The 14,565-nt window shown below is 38.9% G+C and overlaps 1 protein-coding gene across 2 annotated transcripts in view; it reads left to right on the top strand.

The window, feature by feature from the left end:
• Positions 1–11,927, top strand: part of LOC113016295 (uncharacterized) — a 35,190-nt gene extending 23,263 nt beyond the window's left edge. Inside the window, exons 14-21 of one of the 2 annotated variants that reach the window (XM_026159029.2) lie at positions 1–963; positions 1,054–1,273; positions 3,488–3,698; positions 4,601–4,789; positions 4,883–5,117; positions 5,757–5,836; positions 6,582–6,637; positions 8,914–11,927. The exon at positions 1–963 is cut by the window's left edge and continues 1,649 nt beyond it. In XM_026159029.2, the coding sequence (XP_026014814.2) occupies positions 1–963; positions 1,054–1,273; positions 3,488–3,698; positions 4,601–4,789; positions 4,883–5,117; positions 5,757–5,836; positions 6,582–6,615 (1,932 nt within the window). In that variant the 3' untranslated portion in view covers positions 6,616–6,637; positions 8,914–11,927. Of the gene's footprint in view, positions 964–1,053; positions 1,274–3,487; positions 3,699–4,600; positions 4,790–4,882; positions 5,118–5,756; positions 5,837–6,581; positions 6,638–8,318; positions 8,555–8,913 lie in introns of those variants that run through there. The other variant, XM_080297675.1, reaches the window with a different exon arrangement.
• The last annotated feature ends 2,638 nt before the right edge of the window (positions 11,928–14,565 follow it).

Raw genomic sequence — 14,565 nt, 5'->3', positions numbered from 1 at the left:
AGTAGTCCTCAGTCAAAACCAGCAGTGGTTCACCTTGATTATCGAAACCATGAAGATCTTCCTGAACCTCCAGTAAGCACTCCTTCTCCAGATGGTCCTCAGTCAAAACCGGCAGTGATTCGTCATCAGGACCATGAAGATGCTCCTGAAGCTCCAGTGAGGGCTCCGTCTTTAGATGGTCGTCAGTCGAAACCAGCAGTGGTTTACCATGATTATCGAAACCATGAAGATCTTCCTGAACCTCCAGTAAGCACCCCTTCTCCAGATGGTCCTCAGTCAACACCAGCAGTGATTCATTATGAGCACCATGAAGATGTTCCTGAAGCTCCAGTGAGGGCTCCGCCTTCAGATGGTCCTAAGTCAAAACCGGCAGTGATTCCTCATCAGGACCATGAAGATGTTCCTGAAGCTCCAGTGAGGGCTCCGTCTTTAGATGGTCGTCAGTTGAAACCAGCAGTGGTTCACCATGAGCATCGAACCCATGAAGATCTTAATGAAGCTTCAAAAAACACACCACTTCCAAAGGTTCCTCAGTCAAAACCAGCTGTGGTTTTCAGTGAGGACACAAGACATGAAGATCTTAGTGAAACCCCAGTACACACTCTATTTTCAGATCCACAGTCAAAACCAGCAGTCGTTGTTCCTTCCTCTGTGCAGAAAGTTGATGACCACGTTCCTGTGACTGAACTCCAACCTTTTGAACATGGTGTCTCTGATGTGCCCAGCATCGCTGTCAGCTTTGATGTCTTCCAGTATGGCGGGGTGTCGATTGAAGGGGAAAGCAGTGGCTTCTCCAGTGGAGCTCAGGCCTCTGATTTAGATGCCATTGCATTGCCAACCCGACCTGGCAGGGCGTTAACAATTTTCTTCAGCTTGAGGGTGACCAATATGGTGTTCTCAATGGACCTGTTCAACAAGAGCTCCCCGGAATACAAGGCTCTGGAGCAGCGTTTCCTCCAGCTGGTGAGGATTCAAAGAATCATGACTCAGTGAATAGGAACCTTCCAGATTCATATGCCATGCTACTAACACATCTTTATCTTCACCTCATAGCTGGTCCCATACCTGGAGTCAAACCTGAACAACTTCCAGAACCTGGAGATCCTTAACTTTAGAAATGGCAGCATTGTGGTAAACAGTAGGATGAGGTTTGGTAAACCAGTACACAGAGGAGTCACCAATGTTGTCTATTTAATCTTGGAAGACTTTGCCAACACTGCCTATCAGACCATGAACCTCGCAATTGACAAGTACTCACTTGATGTTGAGTCAGGTAGGATTCAATTCAAATCAGTTCACCCAACAATTAGATGACCCCCCACCCCCCCACCAACATGAGTGAGCACTTTGGGATAGTGGGTTCCTTCCTGTTACAAGGGAACAGGAAGGGACCTTTGGGAGAACCAGGCTTGTGCAGAATTACATCTAATGCTTTTATGAAGATGCTAATTTTGCCAGTTGTGGGTCTCTAAAACTGACACTGAGGTGTTATCTTTATTCTGAAAATATTCAGTTTACATTCATTAACAATAACTGTTTCATAAGTTGAAAATGTTTTTCTCTAAAACTACAGACCCTTGAATTTTAATACAGTTACTAAAATTATGAGATCAGCATCTTGAATGTATCTATCAGTGCCTTCCAGTTTTAGCATATTTCAATTATGATCACAGTGGGCTTCACGAAAAACAACATCCCTAAACTGATTAGGTGTTAGGGACAAACCAGGACACATTTGTCTTCTATATGTGGCGACTTAACCACAATGTACAGAATTAATTAAAAATTTTATCCAGTTGATTCATGGTTTTATGCATCTAAGGCTTGAATTTCAGGGTAAACAGAAACGATCCCTTCAATACCTATATGAATAAATAAATACCTTCAAAATCTGAACACATAAATTTATTTTCCAGTCATGTACTGATAGTTTTTCTTTTTCCAGTAAGTTATTTTTAATGTAGAATAAAGTGGAATACAGTCAGATGTGTTTATTGCTGTAGAGAAATGAAATCAAAGCTACTGTTTACTTGTGCACTTATTGCCATGATGCTCCTCAGACTGTTAAATCCTAAATTTGTATGTGCAGTGTCTGAGCAGCTCTGACAGGCTTCAGCTGTCAGGACTGCGATCTAATACCCAAGATAATCTGTCTGGCAGAAACGTGATCAGTAGCAGCACACACTGACTCACCCTGATGGGACATCATCATGGCCGCTGCTTAGAGCTGCTCCTTTGAGCCTAGACTGGTTTTTATAGTTGCAGTAACTGCAGGTCTTTAAGTGTAGACAGTGAGGATTCTTATCTGGGTTTTGAAAGGAGTGTAAAGACGTATGTGTTAAATGAAGCTCGTAAACAGGTGTAGGAGGGAGAAAAGGAAGGAGAAATCATTTTACTTGTTAAATTCAGATTAACACTGTGGTTCACTTTTAATTCTTTAGGTCTGTATACTATGTTGCTAAAATAACTGTCCCGTTTTCCTGAAAAGTATTATTTTTGTTTTTATGTAATTAGCACCAGGACATTTTTGCAGAATCATAACATTCAACGAGAATATAAAATGTCTCTAATCCTATAAAACTAAGAAAGTGGTGTAAGTTTAAAATAGTGGAATTTGGCAAAAAACAACAACTCTGAGTGGAACAATCACTTAACACATCATTAACAATTTGCCACCAAGAGGTCCAAAAAGAAAGTTTTTTGTTGCTGTAATAGTGTTTCAAGACTTACATGTAACCCAATCTGCCAGTCCAGTGACATACATGTTTGCATTTCAGCAGAGTTTAGGATTTATCCACAGAAGAATGAGATTTTATTTACTGTTATCGGAGGAATTACTCCATATTCCCTCCACCTCTGCTGCTGAGCTGTAGCTCTGTAATCTGTCTGAGCCAATCAGAGGAGCACCTCACTGCCTGATCACCCTAAGCTATAGCAGTGAGTCACTGCATCAGGACTCACTGTGTACATATAATCAGTTTACTCCTCTCATCTTCCCTGTACTCTCGAGGCAGGTTTTCCATTGCACAAGCACATGTCAACCTTATTGGGTCATATAAAGGTTAGTTAGGTTGGTTGTTCTTGAACTCTTAAGGATTTTCCCAAGATACAAACAGTCAGGACTCTTGCTGCTGGTCTGGTGTCTCATGGGACATATTTAAAGTCTTTGATTGTTGTGTTAAAAAAGACTTGAAAAAGCCTAAGAAAAGCATCTAAGATTTTCCAGCATTTTCTAGGGTATGCTGAAGTACATAAACATAAACTGATTTATCCTTGTGCTGCTTTTGTCTTTATTAAGACCAGGCCAACAAACATTTTGTCATTTGAGTGCTGACCAGATGCAGACTCCTGAGGCCTGGAGTTTACTAGAGCTCTTTGAACCCTTACCTCTGTTTATGTAGGATGGCATCTTCTTCTCTTTCTTATGGTTTCATATGACACTGTGTCTTCTAATTGCTCCTTTCATTTTCCACTGTTTGTTCCTTAGGTGACCGGGCTGATCCCTGTAAGTTCCAGGCATGTAACAAGTTTTCCAGGTGTATAGTGAATCAGTGGTCAAGTGAAGCAGAGTGTGTGTGCAACGCTGGATATCTGAGTGTGGATGGCCTGCCATGTCAGAGCATCTGTGAGGTGCAACACGATTTTTGCCTTAATGATGGAAAATGTGACATCATCCCTGGCAAGGGTGCCATCTGCAGGTAAGAGAAAATTAAATATCGCTGTTCTTGTTTCACAATGTTTCTGTATTTTATGCCTCATTGGTTTCATTCTTCAGTATATTACCACATATTTAATTAGTTTACAATGTATAAATATACTGCAATATGTCTGCTTGCACCAATTTGAAGACTTTAAAATAAAGAGAAAACAGTCAGCTTTCTTCAAATAAAATGCATCTTTCTAAGCAGTTAATGTCCTGTAGATACAGATGTAGGTAGTACTTTTTCCCCATTGAAAGTAAAAAAGATCCTTTGCAGGTACAGCAGGTAGAAATTAGCTAGTAGTGAATTCTGGTATAAAGTATCTTTTATGATATGAAGTCAGTATTTTTATGCACGGTCTCTGACAATTAAAGATAAATGTTAAGAGAGGGCACTACCTCCAAAATAAAAGCTGCTTATATTACCTCGATATGTTTTTCTTATCAACAAAATTGCATTTTTAAGTTTTAACCTTTTTTGATTCGCATTATATATTTCTAAAATTAAATTGTCCTTTGTGGCCCTTGTGAATATGTGATTAATGTTATAACAAAATACAAGGCACTTTGTATGATCTGTCTCAGTTGTTCTTAAACATAAATACCTTTTTCATCTGCAAACAGCTACATAGCACTTTGGAGAATATAAATAATATGAACACAAAATGTTCCTAGGTTGAAGGACATCTGTGAAGCATTTAGATGTTCAGCTGTATACTGAATGGAAATTAGAGCATTATATTACTTAATGTAATGCTTACATTACTGCTAGGCCAGTTCTAGAAATATTAAATAAAAGAGGGCTGAAAAAGCCTGAAAGCATACCATTAGACCATTTCAGTATAATCTTTGGTGTTTTTACTGCAAATTTGTACTACAAATTTGTAATCTTTGCTGCAGGTGTCGTGTTGGAGAAAATTGGTGGTATCGTGGTGAACACTGTGAAGAGTATGTTTCCGAGCCATTGGTGGTGGGCATCGCCATTGCCTCAGTGGCTGGTTTCCTGATGGTGGCGGCTGGGATTATCTTTTTCCTGGCTAGGTCGTTACAAGAGCAGTATGATGGGGAGGACACAGAGGACCCCTTACGGTACAACAATATCATTGGTGTTTTAACAACAAATTAAATGAGAAAAAATACATTTCTAGAAAGCAAACTTTTTGAACTTGCGTTGTCTTTCAGGCGAGGTGACAGTTTGCCAACACTTGAACGTGCCACCAAGTTCAACCCGATGTTTGAGAGTGACCCTGTTACTGCCCAGTACTACCGCCGCTACAATGATGACGTGCCCCAGTACTACCATGAGTCTGATCGCGGGCTCCCTCACTTCAGCAGCTCTGCCAGTGTAGGCGATTCTAAAGACCTCAGCAGTGAAGAGATAAAAAACATCTATCAAAACACCACACTCAGTAAAGAGGTAGGAAAAGGCAACATTTCTGCTGCGTAAAGCTGGGTGTCATCTGCATACAGGGGGAATTTGTTGCATTTGCAAAAAAATATGGGCCCAAAACTGAGCCTTGTGGAACACCATGAACATGCCCTCAAATAGTGAAAATGGTAGCTTAAATAAACAAGCTGAGTGTCAGATATTGAGTTGAAAAATATGAATTTCTATTTAGTTTTAGGATTTTGAAAAATTTATTATGTAGCATAGAATTGGGTAACTACTGAGCATGTTGTATCAAGAACAATAAGGGTGCTGATTTTATAACATCAGCAATGTTTAGAAAAGGAAACTTTTCAAGAGGACCCAGTTTATGGGTTTGATTTTTATAGTTCTGGATCACAGGGCAGCTGATAAAGGAAGTGACTTTCACCTCCTACACAAAGCTTTACTTCAAGTAAAATCAATTTGACACCTCAGACAGAGCCGGCCAACTGTTGTGACATTTTTCTGGATCAGAGGTTTTCAGTCTCAGCAGGAGGTCTGTACTACGCAGACGGGTATTTTTACATGCAGGAACTCCTCATCCTCGTTCTTCCCCTCCTCTTTCTCCTCTAGACTGACTCTCACACAAACATGTTTTCTCTGTGCTGACCTCTAACCTCTCTGCAGGAGATTCAAGAACGCCTGAGGATAATCGAGCTGTGCGCAAGGGATCAACACTTTGCAGAATTTGTGCGACAGACTCAAATGTAAGCTTTTTAATTGCTGTTTGTAGAGTGAACATAAGCTGAAGGTGTGAACATCCAATTTAAAAAGAGCTAAAGAAATAATCTTCATGTTAGCTGCATTTTCTGATTAATCCTACTATGACTAACATGGAGCGAGGAATTTAATGATTTCTGAATTGCTAAAACGAGTGTGCAACCGGAAAAAAACTGAATGTTTCAATATAACTTAGAAATGCTTTGTACATAAATGTTAAAATGAAAAATACAATGAATGAAAGCCAAACTCAAACAAATCATATCCAAACTCCATGCCACTGGTAATGAGTTTACTCTGTAGGTTTTTGTGGTTAAGTTGATGATTTTAAACTCTCATCGTGAAGTGTATGAAAAATATCTTTTGTACTCCAGGGAAATAAAACCCAGTGAAACTTCCTCAGCGGTTACACTAACGGCCTGTGCAGAAGCTTCAGACCAAACAAACTGCTTTAAACTCAGCCTAATCATGATGAGAGTTGAGTTGAGGAAAAACATTGGAAACATTTAAAAATAGCAGGAATGGTCTGGCGGGTGGCTTTAAACTATCTCTGACCTCAGATGTGCAGAAACATACAAACAATAATCTTCCTTCCTCTCTCTGCTCGCCTGTTTATGTTTCGGTTTAATTTGGGGTTTTTTTTTGGTGGTTTGGAAGTCGCCTGTTTGGACCTCATCAGTCAGCAGCCAAAACCAGCAAACTAATCCAATTTTCTCTTATTTGGTGGACCAGATTCCTGGAGAGGAGAGGGAGCTCCAGCACATAACCATCCAGCAGCCTCTGACCAGGTACCAACAAACCCACCCACTGAAATTTATTTACAGTACACTGGAAAATGTGACAGAGTTAAAGCTACAGGACAGCAGAGATAGTAATTATCTGAAACATATCCCCATTCTCTAAGGTAAAATACATGGCAAAGTTAGATCATTTCTGAGGATGAAGAGCGCGGTCACAGTTCCATTATGCCTACTGATAGTTACACCTCAGTGTCTGCATTTAACTGTAAATACAATTTTTGAACCACAGACAAATCTACACCATGTGCGATTCCTTCCTGTTGTCCTGATATTTGGTTGATCTTGGCTTATATTCAGACAATATAGCCAGACCGAGCCAGGAGCATTGTTCTAATTTTCCTCCTCTCATGACACATAAATCTTTTGCTTTTTTTCTTTTACATTTTTAATAAAGGTTTGTAGATTTCTAGGACTTGGTTTTGATTTCCAACCCTGGGCTGCTGCCGCTGTTTCCAATTTGTTTACTGATTTGTAACAAAACAGGCAAACTGTGAAAATGTCTGAAAGCAAAAGTGGAATAAAGTCAAATCGTTGGTTTTGGAAAGTCTGAAAAATATTGGGCCACTAGGAAAATGTTGGCTAAGCTGATTTCATCTGTACAGGTCATGTACAGCTGAAATAAATGTTACTTCTACATTTCTTGATGTGTCTATGAAGATGACCATGTCTTAGGGAAATATGTAATTTGTTATTTCAGTTTTGTCCCAGAACATATTAAAGTTATATGATGATTATATGATGAATATGAAGATTAATATAGTGTGTGAATGTGTGTGTGAATGGGTGAATGACTGAATGTAGTGTAAAGCGCTTTGGGGTCCTATGGACTAGAAAAGCGCTATACAAATGCAGGCCATTTACCATTTAATATAGACTCAAAGTTCAGACTTTAAGTTGAACAGTTTAACAATAACAGTGCATAAACCATCCTTTATTTTCAGGGTCTCAAATAAAACTAAGGCTACATTGTTGATTTGTAACCCTTTCTGGAAAATCCTTTGCGGACAATGAACTCATTGACTAAACAAGTTATATCCTCTTTGCTTCACTTTTTGTTTATTCACGGCTCTTTTTGGCTTTGGTTTTGTCTTCAACAGTGAAATTTAGCTCCAATGGGTTCAGGTCTAATTGTTCAATATTCTACTGTTTCCCTACATTTGGATTAATGTGAACAGATAACATATTTTTTCTTCTGCCTTGTAACATATCAACATTAAACGGCAGCGCCACTTGAAGCCATTAATATCTATGCTTTCCAACTGTAATGTGTTCCAGCTCGTGTTGTGCCTTTCAGGTCATGATTTGTTCCAAGTTACCTCCAGCTTTTCCTGCTAGAGGTTAATCTCTGATTCATTTTTCCAAAGAACGCTGTTCCTGAGCTCTATGCTTCTGTCGATACAGGAATCCTCTGGATTTTCCCTGTGAACTCATCTTTTTATATTAAGTGATTTTTCTGTATTCATGTACCTACTTCCTGGTTGCCTGGATCTTGTGAAGGGATTTTCCATGGAGATGGACTCATCACCCTCTGTTGTCTTTTGTGAAGGTCCAGGTTTTAATGTTGGTGAACTTACCAGTGTGTTGTTTTGTTCTCTGAATGAACACATTTGTGATTCATGCTTGCCCAATGTTCCCACTGTTTTCTCTGATGGATTTATTTTACTTGCAGTCTGAGGACATACTGTTTTGCTGCACAGATGCAGCTTCCAAATTCCTCACTTGGAACCATCTCCACATCTTCAATCTGCTTAAATGAAGAAGAACACACATTATGAATTTTGTCCAGCTTTTCATTGTTTTGCTCAGCTGCATTTGAGTGTCTGAAAACAGTCGACTATGTATACAAATACATTTAATTCTTCAATGGTTCTTGCTTTATTTCTATTAAACCCCTCAAAAAGTGAACTCTTACAAGAACTTTAACATTCTTTTGTAAATAGCTAAAACAGCAAAAGTTGTCTCAGAGTCTAACTATACATAGAACCAAAAGTATCTCCTGACCTCCCAGTCTTGACCAAAGAATGAGTATTTGATGGAAATGTAGAGAACAATTCTCACCATGTATTTCCTTAAGAGTAAGACTTTATCTAGAGTGGCTGAAAGGGATTAGCATCACTGCAAACATCTCAGCTTGGGAATTGTTTAACTCCTCAGATTTTCTTCTTAGATTTGCTGACATTCCTGCACAATAAAAGCTTAGTTTAGTTGTTTATGTGATGAAAAACGTTTCATTGACCTGCATAAATGTCCTAATTTCTCTACAGAAACCTGCCTTCGTCTGTGTGTTGAGGAAGGGAGTAGAGATGAAGGTGACCAAATGTTCAACAATCTTGGAGTTTATTTTCTAAGAAGAGTGTTTTACTTCTGAGGGACCTTGAAATGAACTTGGGATCCTTGAGGTTGCCTCTTCTCTTACCTTGAAACTTCAACTTTTCCTGTATTCACTGTGTTGCTTATTTATTCTGTACAAAGACTTCAGTAACTGCTTTTTAACCTCTCAACAGTTTCACAGCTGCATACCTCTGTCTTACACTTTCACCTTAGCTTAAATTCAAGGGTTTCTGATAATATCCCAACTTGCCTGTCACTGCTGTCATATTAAAGAAGCACGTCTGAAGTATAGTTTTTAATTTTTGCACCAGTAACATTATTTTAATATATGTCTTTTGGTATTAATTTCTGTTTTTCTGACGTGGTTTTTCGGACAGCTGTGACTTGCAACGCTCATCCCCATCAGTGCCTTTGCTGCTCTGGTAGCTTTTTCTGGGATATGATGTGTAGAATCTCAGAGCCCTTGTTTTAAATATATACATCACTATAAAACCATGCTTGAATCAGCAAAATTCCTTTTTTTTTTCCTTCTGCTTCATGTTCACCCAATCAGTCACTTTGCAAATGGGAATGTTTACATTTGTTAGTCAGTGCTTGCTGGAACATTAACTGATGTATTGAACATGCATAGCCTGTCATTGTGTTGTATATCTTTGTGAAGTTCAAGAAAGTTATCATTCTCCAAAAAGTTATTCTCTTCTTCAGAGAAGGCACCGTCATGTTCTGACAAGTCATAAGTCACTGCAGGTACTGTCTTCTTCCAGACTATCTATTCTTGAGGGTAAGTAGCAGACAGGTGCTGCTAATTAAATGCATTTTAGTCAGTGATCCTTAGTGAGTGTGACCTCTTCAAAAGCAAAAGTTTGGGCATTTTACTTGTCTTGGGCATTCAGATGTATGTTAACACAATGTCACAATCTTTAGAGGAGTGGACATCTCAGCAAATCTTTTTAGAAAGAAGAAAGACTCTTTTCTCTAAAAAGATTATGGCAGCACAGCTTAGGTTTGGAAAGTTGCATCTGATCAAACAACAAGACTCCTGGAACAATGTCCTTTGGACAGACAAGACCAAAGTGGAGATTTTTACCCATTATGCACTGCATCATGTTTGGAGAAAACCAATCATAGCACCTCAGCACAAACACCTCATACCAACCGTCAACACAGTGGTGGAAGGGTGTTGATTTGGGCTTGTTTTGCAGACACTTGACATGGGGGCCTTGCAGTCATTGAGGTGACCATGAACTTGTCTGCCTGCCAAAGTATTCTAAAGTCAAATCATCTGTCCAGCACTTAAGTTGGATCATGCAGCAAGACAATGATCTCAAACACAGCAAATCTCCAACAGAATGGCTGAAAAAGAAAATAATGAAGGTGTTGCAATGATCCAGGCAAAGTCCATACCTCAACCTGTTTGAAATCCTGTTGTGGGGCTTTAAGAGAGCTGTGCAAAACTCAATGAGCTGAAGCACCATCAAAGAAAAGGAGTGGGCCAAAATTCTTACACAATGATGGGACATGATAATGTCAAACAGTAACCCATTACTTTAAGTTCCATCCATACATCTTGTAGAATCCCCCTCTAGAAGCCAGTAAATCATTGGGTTCACTTGGTTTTTCACAAAACTACACTTCTGTGAAAACTTTCTTCTTCTCATGACTGTAAGTTCCTCTCCTTTTCTCAAGAAATTAATATTCTTATTATTGTATTTGCACAAGTTACTATCTCATTTCAACACATTGTTTTCTACCAAGGTGTTATGTTTCTGATAAATATAGTACTTTATGTTTTCTTAAGGCAGTATCTTACTATCTTGCTTGAACAAATTCCTATCGTGTTTCAAGTAACTATTATTGTTCTGCCAAAGTAAAACATTATTTTACAGGTTACAAGTTACTGTGTTATTCAGACAGGTGACTGACTTGTTCTGAGAAGGTGTTGGTGGTCAAATCAGGTATTTTTTGTACTGACAAGTTACTAGCTTTCCCCAAGAAGTTATGGTTTTGACGAGGTATTATAATATTATGTAAATTACACTGAGAAAGTTTTGAAAATTTCATTCATTTGCTGTTATGTTTGCACAAGATGTTAACTTACATGAAAGCAATCATTTATAAAAAATTCACGACTTCCCGTTTTATGAACCAGGTGCTAACAGAGAGACAAATTATTATGACTGATGAAATAAAGAGAATAGAAGTTCTCATCTGCAAAACAGCCTCTTAAAATCTGTCTTTGTTTTCTCTTTTTAAGTACTTGAATTTTCTGTTTGTTGCTATGAACTAAATGATTTGTACTAACTGTAGTTGATAGTACAACCACTGATATTTGTTTTCATATATGTTTAAGCTTGGTGTATGTTTGTCACTTTAGAATGCTTGAATCCAAAACAACTGTTTCAAAATGTCAGTCGTGACTCAAATGGCTTCTCAACCCCAAAATTCTTCTTTAAAGCAAAGTTGATGGATCATGTTCTATTGTTTTGCATGCAGGTCTCGGGCTTTCTGTTTTCCTCCATGTTTTGTTTTGTATTGTGTTTTCTATGTGGTATGTACAGCCAGCACAGGAGGGCAATATTCTGACCAAACCTGAGTGTTCTAAATGTAAAATGTAAATTTCTGATAAAAAAAAAAATCATCCTACTCAGAGTTTCTGTTTTAGTGTTTTTCCATAAATTTCCCACTTTTATATAAACTTTTACTATAAATAAGGATATTATATACCTTAATATTTTCTTTCTTTCTATCCAATTATTAAATCTGTCTGGCCACTCTGAAAGTTTCTTTATATTATTTATTTTTTCCACTGATTTAAAATAACCCTAACAAGCCATAATTTTTCACCCAATAATAGCGTGAAGAGAAAAAACTATTCAGACATGATGTGTAATTGTGAGCTAGCACAGTCACATTTTTCTAAAATAAAAGGATTTTTTTTACAAAATCATTTGTCTCACAGGTTTTTTTTTTCCTTCTAATGAGAACAGATGAAATATACCACTAATGTTTTCAAAATTTCTGTGGTAAAGAATGTAAACTGTAAATTAAATATGTTATGCTTCAACTTACACTTACTAAATGCTGATAAACATAAGTGTTAACAGTGACTGACAGTCTGATGACACAAAGTCTGGATGTTCCAGTTGTTTTCATTTACAAGAAGGTTTCTTGTAATAACCCCTTGACTGCTGTCAGATGGAGGAATGTAACCGAGGTGAGCAAATACAGAAGGTGTCAGTCAAACTCATTATCACAACAACTTACTGACAGCAGAGGTAAAGGTGAATAAAAGCTATAACAACAATAAGATTTCAGGTTCATTGTCTATTTGTTTCTCCTGGTTTTAAATGTGATGCTTTCTCTTTTACTCTTTCTTTCTCTGTTTTCATTCTTAAAATTTCTTTGTGTAAATAGTTCTTTGATCCTTATATATACTACTACTACTACTAGCATACATTTTATGTTACATTTTTAAATATTTTGTTGTTTTTTGTTGAAACGTTCTTATTTTACTTTCAGTATATGGAAAATATCTTTATTTGAATCTCTGAAAAATGCCAAACTTAAACAAGAACTGGGCTGAAAATCAGTTTACAACACAGCGGAGGCTCTGTCATAGCTCAGAGCTCCATTTCAACCAGTGGTGTTGGAGATCTTGTTTGCAATTATGAATGTCATCAAATTTTGATCCACCATACAATCCTATCTGGAAAGCGTCTGAAAATCTTGATTTTCAAGTTCTTTAGAACTATACAAACTTTTTGCCTGACATACTGTATTTCTGTGAATACATGTTTCAATAAATCAGTGCACCTATTTCCCATTTTCCAAGAAAAATATAAAGGAGTGAGGGGTGACTCAAGACTTTTGCATACAGTACTTTCAGCTAACAGTCTTAGTGCAGAGAATGATGAGGCTGCTGATAGATCTCTTTCTTCATCATCTGACATACTAAATTCAGACACTCAGGGAGACTGATGACAAACAGATAAAGGAACAAAAGGGAAAATATTTTTGTATTTTTTCATCAGCTTCTGACAGAAGGAATGTTTTTTTTCCCGCCTGTCCCATTTGGTTCTTTTGCCAGGCGAAGAAAGATGCCCAACGGATTAACTTTACCAAAAGGACCATCCCGGCCTTGCCGTATTGGTCCATTTGATTGAACTTTGTTTTTATTGTTTATTTTATTTTATTTTCACTTGCTACACACGGGACAGACATGACTGGAGGAAAGAAAAGGGAGAAAGAAAGAGGTAGGGAAAGAAAAACAGTGGGGAAGAGGAACGGTGATAAAGGGCAAAAAACAAACAAAACAAACAGACAAAAAATACATAAATATATATCGATCACCTGTTGAGAAAGAAAAAAGAGAAAACAAGCAAAAAAGAGAGCAATATAATAAACAACATCATCATGATAATCTATGTGAATATAACAGTAAATACTAAATATTGGATATTATTGTGCAGCACGTAAGATCGACAGCACACAGTGTGCTTTGAGGTAGGATCCAAAAAGGGTGTAGTTTGTGTGTGTGAGCACCCGTGTGTACACCTGTGAGCATGAGCGCGCTTGTATTCAAAAGGTTCCTTCATGTAATGATCTGCTAGAGGGTGTGGGGAGCCATAGCGCCGTCCTCCAGGGCATGAAGAGATGGAGGAGATCCAGGCTCCAGACATCCAGAGACCCTCAGAGCACAAGAGACCAAGGAAGACCAACGGAGGGGCAACCGTGCCACTCTCCCGGAAAGAGCTGAGGAGAGCCCCAGATGAGGGGTCACAGCAGCCGCAGAGCAGGGGTTGCAGTGACGTGCCTGTGAGCTCCGCCGGCAGCCAGCTGTGCCAGAGTGACCGAGCTCCAGGCCAAGAGGCCGGGGGCACCCCACCCCCCGAAGGGGCCCGAGCGAGCCCCAGGCTCCAGGCCCCGACAAGCAGCCACCAGGAGTGAGCTGGTGCGTACCTGGACGCCCATCCCCGGACACCAAGAACCACGAACGCACCAATGTCTGAGGGCGTCTGCCACTGGCAGGGGGAGTGGTGTTGGGGGAGTGTGTGTGTGTGTGTGTGTGTGTGTGTGTGTGTGGGGGGGGGGGGGGGGGTGTTGTGTAATGCTAAGGGTGTAGTGGTGTTTCAGCAGGAAGCCTCTAAGCATTTTGTTTTTGAACTTTCAGCTGTCAGGAATGACTGATGTCTGCTGGACTCTTAAACATCACAGGATCCAAATCCCCGAGCAGTTTGTCCTTGATGAACATGTTTATTTCCATAGTCGATACTCTGGAAACTTTCAGCCCAAATGTGTGAAAAGCCCTCATTTTCTCCTCCTGCTTTCTATTTTTAGTTTTTCCATAGCTTGCTTTTGATTTGATGAGAAAATTTGCTGCACGTTTTGGATGTTGTCCTTTCTCCCTCCTTCGTGTTTTTGATTTTCTGAGCACTCGTGTTTGATGGACCTAATAATGTTCAACACTTCTTCCTCTCTGAGCTCAGACACAAGTTGTTGTCAGCTTGTTTTGGGCTCATTTAGGGTCAAACAGACTTTTAGACTCCAGGAAGAAACAGAAAAAGAGTGTGGGGGTGCCTACTGGG

Source organism: Astatotilapia calliptera, chromosome 23, assembly GCF_964374335.1.
Source record: "Astatotilapia calliptera chromosome 23, fAstCal68.1, whole genome shotgun sequence".
Classification (NCBI taxonomy): Eukaryota; Metazoa; Chordata; class Actinopteri; order Cichliformes; family Cichlidae; genus Astatotilapia; species Astatotilapia calliptera.
The sequence above is the reverse complement of the archived record's forward strand: the minus strand, read 5'-3'. Positions and strand labels throughout refer to the sequence as shown.